General features: G+C 31.5%; 1 protein-coding gene across 1 annotated transcript in view; it reads right to left on the bottom strand.

Moving 5' to 3' along the window:
• The window catches only part of Mondo (MLX interacting protein mondo), a gene marked incomplete in the record, with an annotated part of 32,327 nt that extends 24,068 nt beyond the window's left edge, over positions 1-8,259 (bottom strand). The window contains 6 exon segments of the mRNA XM_067044748.1: positions 35-127; positions 2,331-2,481; positions 2,568-2,693; positions 2,773-2,846; positions 4,880-4,986; positions 7,679-8,259. Coding sequence (XP_066900849.1) covers positions 35-127; positions 2,331-2,481; positions 2,568-2,693; positions 2,773-2,846; positions 4,880-4,986; positions 7,679-7,980 — 853 coding nt within the window.
• Between the last annotated feature and the right edge of the window lie 1,167 nt (positions 8,260-9,426).

The raw sequence follows: 9,426 nt of genomic DNA on the forward strand, positions 1-9,426 counted from the left end.
TGATTATCATATTAGAAGAAAATACTGGAATTACCATGAAGAGGTTCTATGTCCATGTACTCATCTAAACTTGGCTGAAGCTGGACTAAGCTCGGTTGTATGAAGTCAGCCAGGTTTGCTCCTCTTGCTATGATAAAATAAAAAGTTGATATTGAATAAAAAGCAATAGTAATTTTAATTTTAATTAAATATTGAAATATACAATAAAATTTCACAAAATATAAATAAATATTTTTGATGAAATATTTAAAAAATGAAAATGACTTAATGAGAACTGAAACTAAAACTTTTTAACACTGCAAAGGTCATATTTGAATTGGGAGATTCAACGAGTGGTCATTTTGTTATGATTTTAAACTATAAAGGAGGAGAGGATTCTCCCTCTACAAGAGTGGCAGGCACTGTGGAGCAACAGCCCACCAAATAAATTTAAGGAGATAAAGAGAAAAGTTAAAGCATGGAGCAGCTCCAGTCGCAGCAACCTCAGAGAGGAAATTGTATTAACATGGTTGAGAATAGGGCACACAAGGCTTACACACCTCTACTTGATAACTAAGGAAGATCCACCCAGATGCCAAAAGTTTGATGAATGACTGACAATAACTCAGTCAATAACACAGTCTTTGAAGATAGTGCTTTTTACGTCAGAAGGTTAAATAAACAGAGTATATCTCAAAATTTTTCAGTGGCTTTGGGAAATATTAGGAAAAATATCTAATATGTTTTTTTTTTTTAATTTATTTTTTCCCTTTCTTTTTCTGTATTTATTTTTATATGCTTTATTATTAAATAATGGATATATATGAATAAAATACAGGCGATGATGACTGGCAGGTTTTACCCCTTAATTTTGAAACAGCTAAACCTCTCTCTACATATTCACTGGTTCTTGGAGATCTCTAAAGATTCAGTAGAGATATCATGCCTTTGGCTTGCAATCTGTGTTCCGAAATATAATATTGGATCTATAAGATCCCTTGCGACCTTATTTGTAAGTACTGCTGTTTTTTTCTTATTTAATTTTTCTTCTTGTATTATTATACATTATCTTTGTTTATTCTTTTCATACACTAATTTTTACTATAAAATTATTTGTTTATAAAAGCTAGACACTGGATTTCCCAGATACAACATTTTGTACTAGAAGTATTACTACACAAGTAATAAAATGACACAAAATGGAGGAAGAACTATTGCGCAATAAGGTTATTGATATTTTCATATTCATATTAAAATGACTTATTTATGGCCGAAACTACAACTTGGTAAACCTTTAAAGGTCACAGTTAATCTGAGATCCACTGAGCGGTCATTTTGTTATGATTCTTAACTGCATGAAAGGAATGGACCCTTCTTCTACATATTCTTTGGTCCTTGTAGATCGTACGAGTAGTGATGTCATGCCTGTGGCTTACATAACTTTATACACACTGTATAAAAAAATTAAGATCTGTTAGGACCACTACCATCCATGAAGGGTCAGGGGTCAATATTTTGTAAGGAAATACTGTTTTACAAGGAGGTGATTTGGTCAAGATTATGCTCAACAGCTCGGTTTTTCCCCAATTAAGGATACCAACTTTATAGAGGCTGGATGGACAGTGGAGGGCTCCCAAACTCACAGGGTGACTCATGGCTACAATGAAAAAGAAAATAATTATCTGCCACAGTCGGATTCAAACCCGGGTCCTTGGAGTTAGTAGCACAGTGCCTTATCACTGAGAAATTTGGGAACCACTGCTATAGACTATCCCAAAGCAACTAGAGTAGTCAAAAGCAATCGCAGTCTACGGAGCAATCTAAGGAATCTGTCAAATATAAAATAAAAAAAATTTTTTTTTTTAATGTGTCCTTTTATTTAAGCAAAGCAGGATAGATTTTTGACACATGGAGGTGGCAACAATCCCAATATCTTCTATTTTTAATTTTTTCTCTATCTGAAACTTAAACATCCCACATACCATCTGTTGAGATCTTTTATCAAAATAGTAATATAAAAAATTTTTGTTTTTATTAATTAAGACAATCGCTAATGGACTATCAAATTTTCGATTAATTTGTGATTTCCATTACAATAATCCTCCCAACTAGCATCCGGTATAAGAAGAACCATTTCCGGATAGATCAGAAGGAATTAAGAGAAAGCGGAAGATGGCCACTGAGAAGATTAACCTTTTTTTCTGTTGCCCTCAGGCTCTGGAGGAGGGCTTATGGCTATAGTAACACAATAAATAATGATCTGCAACAGCCTGATTAAACTGAGCTATCCCACTCCCACAATAATTACCAACAGGAATAATAATACATATAAAAATAAAACAAATAATTACCTATCTCTCTGGTATCTGGAAAAGGAAATGGCACACTTCCAGTGATTGTAGAGAAAAGAGTATCACTCATCAGATTCATGTAATCTTCATCGACCATCATTTGGCTATCTGATATCTGAGTCTGCCACTCGGAATTTTCGAATTCCACTAACTAATAAAATCAAATCAATAAATATTCTTATTCAGCACTTATATAATATTTTTGATGCAATAAAAATTCTATTACAAGACACGTACTAAATCGTGGCCATATTTTTCTGGCCTTCCTAAAATTTGATTGTGAGTAAACATTCGCCATTTTTTGTATTCTGCAGTAACAGCATTCAATTTTCTTTTCCAATATTTTCCTTCTAGAACGATAGCCTGAAAATTTAAAAAAATTAATATGGATTATAGGATATAATGAAATAACGGAATCGAAAAATTTATCTTTCAATATTACCTCTGGTTTATTATGAGTATCGACATCCAGAGGAGAAGCAAATTGGCACACTAAAGTACTTTGTTTGTTGATAACTAAAACATACAGAAAACTTTAATTGAGGAGTGCAATAGAGAGTTGAGAGTATTGACATACTACACCTTAGCATTTTCATATAAATACAACAGAGAGAATTCTTGATTTGAAGATGGGTAATTGAAAATACAGAGGGAGTTCCGTACTGTCTTGGGGCGGAGAAGGTGCGCAGAACTGGTAGAACTCTAGTTTCTCTCGAGGTTCTATCTAAGGATGATTTTGGGTTGGGTCTGGGTATTGCGTGTAGATGTAGGATGGGTGTCAGGGGGGTGGCACGGAGCAACGTTGCAGAAGCCCCTGTGAGACTGATTTGAGTGGCAAGGATTCTGGAAATCTCTAGGAATAGGTAGAAAGAAAAGTAAAGACATTAGATCTCAAATTCAGGGGAAGTGAGATTGGAAAAGAACTTGAGTTGTTGAGGTTAATCCACCACTAAGAGCTGTTATCTCACAGGTAGAAGGATGCTGATGGCTACCAGGATCCAGGCTCTCCAAGAGAAGTGGAATTTCAAGAATATTGGAGGGGAATTCCACTGAGAAGATGGAAGCCATGCTCAATTAGAGGGGATAATGCTGTTTGTATCTGTACCATTGATACCCATTGAAGCTGAATATGACAATTATGATGGCGAAATGCAGGCTATTTACCTTGTAATAGAAGCCAAAAGTTAAAGAAATGAAAACACCATAACCTTCAGTGATTTCCAAGCTGTTATAAAGAAATTATCGACACTAGGGATTGCAGAATCACCTATTGAAGAAAAATGTAGGAACATGAAAGCTATGGGAAAAGAGAAAGGATTATAAGCCTGCATTGGATACCAGGCCATGTGCAGGGCAATGAACAAGCTGCTAAGTTAACAAAGCTCGGTTGTGTGTAGAAGCCTGTTGGACGACTAGCTTACAGAACAAAATGTTTTATATACTCTTAATATAAGGGCAGGATAAGTGTCAAACAAAAAGTCCAAGCAGAAGGTAAGAAGTGTGAGAAACTTTTGAATAAGAAAGGCCAAATATCCTAGAATAGAATTAAAGCTAAGGGAGTAGCTTATTTCAGCCTAATGATAGAACATGATCCCCAAAAACACCTTCATCGGATATACATTCATCACACAATCATGTGTAACACCCCGATACTTCCACCACACATATTGTCCAAAGGTAGGCCCAGTATAGTAAAGCTAGAAACATGTAGATGGTATGGTGGTGATAGCTATAAAGCCACAAACTATTTAGAAGATAGGAGTATCCTCCTGATTTCAAGACAGCCTGGAAGGATGAATTGTAATCAAGAGAGTGCAGAGCACTAATAGAAGATAGATGAAGAAGCAAGTAAGACAAGACACAGATTAGTTCTGGAACTTGGTGAATGGTTCCCAATAATAAAACTTTCCTTGATGACTGCATAATAAGAGTTTTTGTAAAGTAAAATAAGTTTTTAAATAGTGTCATTAGTAGTTCCATTGCTGGCATAATCCCAACAGATCAGATATTTCCATGATTGGGCTGGAATGACTAAAAGTACTGATTTTTTATCTTAATTGACTGTTCAATTAATTCTAGTTAATTAATTATAGTTAATTAATTAAATAATTAACTACAAGACCTTTGTGCACAGGTGGAAGTTAGCTGTGGGCTTGGCTTACTTCTCATTGAGTAGGAGACAAGAAACTGCACCAACAAGGCCTCCAGACAGGGCAGAAGAGGTATCCTCTTCTGATACTTTGTAGATCAGACTGTGTGCACAGCTATAAAAAACTATGCAATTGAATGCAGGAATGGGTTGTAATCCACTGCTTTGAACACCTGTATTGCCTATTGCCCATACTGTACAGGTATGGTGATAAATAAATCCTAATTGACTGAATTTAACATGATTGGATGTGGTGTGAAAATTCCATTTATTCTTAGTGAAATAAGTGAGTAGACTAACTTAGCAGATTTTACTAACCTTGCTAATACATTCTGGATTTATAATACACAGCCAACCGTTATTGATACTATTTTAAATTTATTGTTTAGTATTTACTTACATTGCATATGCCAACATCTCCATATAACATTGTTGAGTCTTATTTTATCTTTCCACCTTAAACGAACTCCTTTGAATCTGTTCCACTTGGGGGAGGTAAGTTTCTGCCTGAAAAAAATAATATAAAATTAGAATGATATACAGCTATGGAGAGAAAAAATAGGCAATGCAATACTGGCATGATCTGACTATTTCCTCAAAAAGATGGTCAGAATACATGAGATGCCAACTCCTTTTGACAAAAAACTTAAATTGAGTCCCCTAAAAGAGTTAAATTTTTAGCAATTAGTTTCTTGATTAGTAATTGAAATATTTAAGATTTTATTTTTCATTTCCTCATCTTATTAAACCATCTATAACTTTGTAGTTTAACATTACTATTTAATATTCAAAACAAAAAATGCTTAAAATTATTTGTTTAGCTCGTAACTGAGAAGATAAATTAAACAAAAAATTAATTACTTTGAGAGTAAATACACTAGCTGAGCTTAAACATATTTTTTAAACATACTACAATGTTGGATCTTGAATTTTTAAAAATTATTATCATTAATCTTTGATATATGGCTTATGAACAGAGTTGGGCAAAAATTAGCTATAGTTGAAACTAATTGCTAAAATTGTCTAGGATAAGATGTTTATTTATCAATGATTCATTCATGAATAAGCGTCGTATCCATGGCAATTTTTTCTATTATTTTTAACTATAGCTAATTTTTGCCTATCTCTGCTTATAAATATGATTTAGTATCATGGAGTTTTGATTCCATATAGCCAATCATTGCATATAAGAAGAGCAGAAACATTTTAGGTTTTATGTTGAATTTTGAATTAAAGAGGGACCTTTCCATTGATTATTTTCTTTATTGTTTTATTTATTTCTCCACCCTCCTGCACAAATTTATTTCCTTACATGGCTGACATTTGGGGCTATTTCTACCCACTTCCCCATTTTCAGAACTGTCTTATTATTGATTTTATGACTATAGTACTGTCATACTAATCTTTTAAAAAATTACATTTCACTCTTTTATTGCATTCATTGTCATGTTCTAGGCTAGTGAACGAGTAGTCTTGTAACAATTATCTATAACTTGGCCATAAATGTTCAAAAATGGGGAATCGTAATTTTTTTAAAAATAAGAACAGGAATAGAGATAGAATCAATAATAAGGCTGTTCAGAAGACGGAAAAAAATTGGCCCTAAATGTCAACCACATGAAAAAAAAAAAAATAAAACAATAAAGAAAATAATGGAAGTAAAAGGTAGCTCTTAAATTCAAAACAAAAAATTTAAAAAAGAAATAGCTCAAATTTATAGGATTGGAGGATTTTTTTTAGGGGAAAAAAATTGACATTCAAAGACACATGGACTTCAATCATCTTTCAAAATTACACAAAATATGTACTTAAATGTACATGTTCTACATATAAAATATTTATAATTATTTTTAAAGAAGAAATATAGTAATTATATAAATGTGCAGATAGAACCTTCTTTTCCCATTTTTATAATTACAAATATACAAACATGCGTATTAAATTTTACAAATGTGAAAATTATTGTTTGATGAGAAAAATTTTATGCAATATATACAAATTTTTCTAATAATAATTCAAGGTTCCTGATAAAAACCAGTATATAGAGATTTTGGAATTATGTAGGTTCAATATGTCTGGGAAGTTCAAGGTTCAACTGTTTCATATAAATGAAAAAGGAGTACTGCACAATTTTTTTTTTTTAAGATATGAATAAGCATATTTGAGCACTTTTCACCAAAATGCAATGATAAAATTTGCAAATCATCACATTCCTTATTCTTTTTCAACCTTCTATGGTCTATTAATAAGCAAATCAAACACGAAACTTACTCAACTTTCTATTTATAAAAACCTCTATCATTATGCGATATTTTTGTTAATAAAGGAGACTACTAAATTTTATTTCCTGTATGAAATTTAATTCGAATATGCAAAATAGTGTTTAAAGTAAGAAATACAACATGAATGATAGAAATAAAAATATGATCATAGAAAAAATTCAAGGAAATATGGTGTATAATAGATTTTCATTGCAAAATTTGTTGTGCCTTAAGTGATAGGTCAATGTTATATAATCAGCATAGATAAACAACTTTATATGACTTGGGAATGTAATTCTCATAAATAATAATTATCACTTTCTGCTATTAATTACTTATAATTGACAATTAATTAGTAATATAATAAATAATGTTATTTAAAACATTGTTCGTGTCAATTAAAATATGTGACATAAAATTAATTTTATAGTTTATTTATTATGTAAGGTCAAGTAACTTGAGAAGACATGAAAAGTATTGGAACAGGCCAAGTATTTTTTAAGTTGAAAACAAGTAAATTAGTTTTTAATCATGTAAAGCAGGAATTTTATTAATTTAAGTTTGTTCAATAAAGGTACTGCAAGAAATCAGTAGATATCTATGAAGCGATTTTTTTGCTAACTATTCTATTTATAACTAAGCATAGAATTACAGGTTAATCAGAATCAATTGTTGCAATCGGTCACTATTTATTACTTGTATGTTATAGACAACATTTTAAGAAATTAGATTATTATGACACTGTCAAGAAAAATATATATCATGTTTGATATGTTCAGTAATGAAATTAATGTATAAAACTACATTTTAACTTAAAACAAGGTAGTTAAAATGGACGTAATTGATGAGGGAATATATTAACTGGAAAATTAATATGTGCAGTTAATTTAAAAATTATTAAACCTGAATATCATTAGTTTGTTTTGACAGAAACTTACCTGTAAGCTATTGACATGCATTGGAAAAGTTTAGTTAATGAAGTTTCTATTGAAAGTTGATTTGGAGGAAACTTCTTTTCACTGACTACTCTACTTTGTGATAAGAGCCTATGGCATGGTATCACAGCTTTTGGCTCACTGACTTCAGGTACAGGTACTGCAAGTTCATCTTCATCATCCTGAGCTTCTGCTTCAAAATCAGAGATCATAAAATGTCCAGAATGTATAGATTCCTTGTTGGTATCTCTTCTTGTCCTTATCAAATGTTGCTTGAAATCCACTTTCTGTGCCATGATTGTCATATTATTGATATTTTAACTGTATAAATGTAAAAATCACCTTCCGAAACTCAGGATAGTGTAAGGACACTTAGAAATTGGTAAAATTATTAAAAAACACCACTCTACAATTCACTATAACCATATTAATTCAACTACACTAATAACAACACTTCTCCTATGTCGCCATTTTGCGACGTCACATTCCTTGTCTTGTTTATAAAAGCTGGCATATCAAACACGTTATACGCCTTATCAAAGACGTATTTACTACTGAAAAGGAATAGATTTGTGTCCACCAAGTTGAAAGAAATCCTTGGCAAATATCCTTCGAGAATTGTAGTCTCAAATAAAATATAATCCTTATTCAAACAATAGTCTGTTATGTAAAATTTTTTTTTTTTTTATCTTTTTCCATTGCTATTCTACAAATAATCAAATTTTAACAATCATAAAGTACACAGAATTGACTTGCAAGAAGTAGTGTTTAAAAATCTCATTCAATCATATTTATCGAACTTTAGAAAATACGAAAACATGTCAGAGAATTTCGAGAAGAGCTCTTCAAAGTATTAATTGAAAGAAAAGAAAATATCATCAACATTTAAACTATAATCTGTAATAATAAAAAATAATCTCTCTTTATTTCCTTGATATTCTATAAATAATTTATTTATCACAATTATAAAGTTCCTAGAATATAATTCAATAGAAAATTCCATTCAATCATATTTATCAAACTTCAGAAAATAAAAAAACCATCACAGAATTTCGAGACTCTTCAAAATAATGATTGAAACCAGAACTGACCCAAAAGTAAAAAAAAAGTAAGTAGCTTTTATGTATTGAATAAATTTGGTTTAACCAACAGAAATTAACAGCTATAATCATTATTTTATTTAGTATTTGTAAACTAACAAACTTAAAAATAATAAATTAACATTTAGAAGATATTCATAGGTGTTGAAAAATATAAGCTAGTAACAGATATTGGTGTTTTGTAAGAAAAAACGAATTAAACAAAATGGGTGTTGTCCTATTTTTTACAGGAATAGTTATCGGTAATAATTGAATTAAAAAAAAAAAAGTAAGGCACTGTTCTACTAACTCCAAGGATCCGGCTTTGAATACAGCTGTGGCAGATAATTATTATCTATTTCTCTGGGGCCGTGAGTCAGCCCTGTGGGTTCTGGAGCCCTCCTGGGGTACACCCAGCCTCTTAAATTGGGTAAAAATCTGGCTTTCGAGCGTGATTCTGACCAAATCACCTTCTTGCAAAACCGTTGGTCTAGTAACAGTACTTTCAAAGTACTGTACCCCTGTGCCATGTGTGTTGTAGCCAGAGATGGGCCAAAATTAGCTATAGTTGAAACTAATTGGATAAAATAATGGATACGACCCTAATTCATGAATGAACCATTGATAAATAAATATCGTATCCATGGCGATTTTAGCTATTCGTTCCGATTA

This window comes from Halyomorpha halys, unplaced genomic scaffold (assembly GCF_000696795.3).
Source record: "Halyomorpha halys isolate HHAL.00 unplaced genomic scaffold, Hhal_1.1 Scaffold2548.1, whole genome shotgun sequence".
Lineage (NCBI taxonomy): Eukaryota > Metazoa > Arthropoda > Insecta > Hemiptera > Pentatomidae > Halyomorpha > Halyomorpha halys.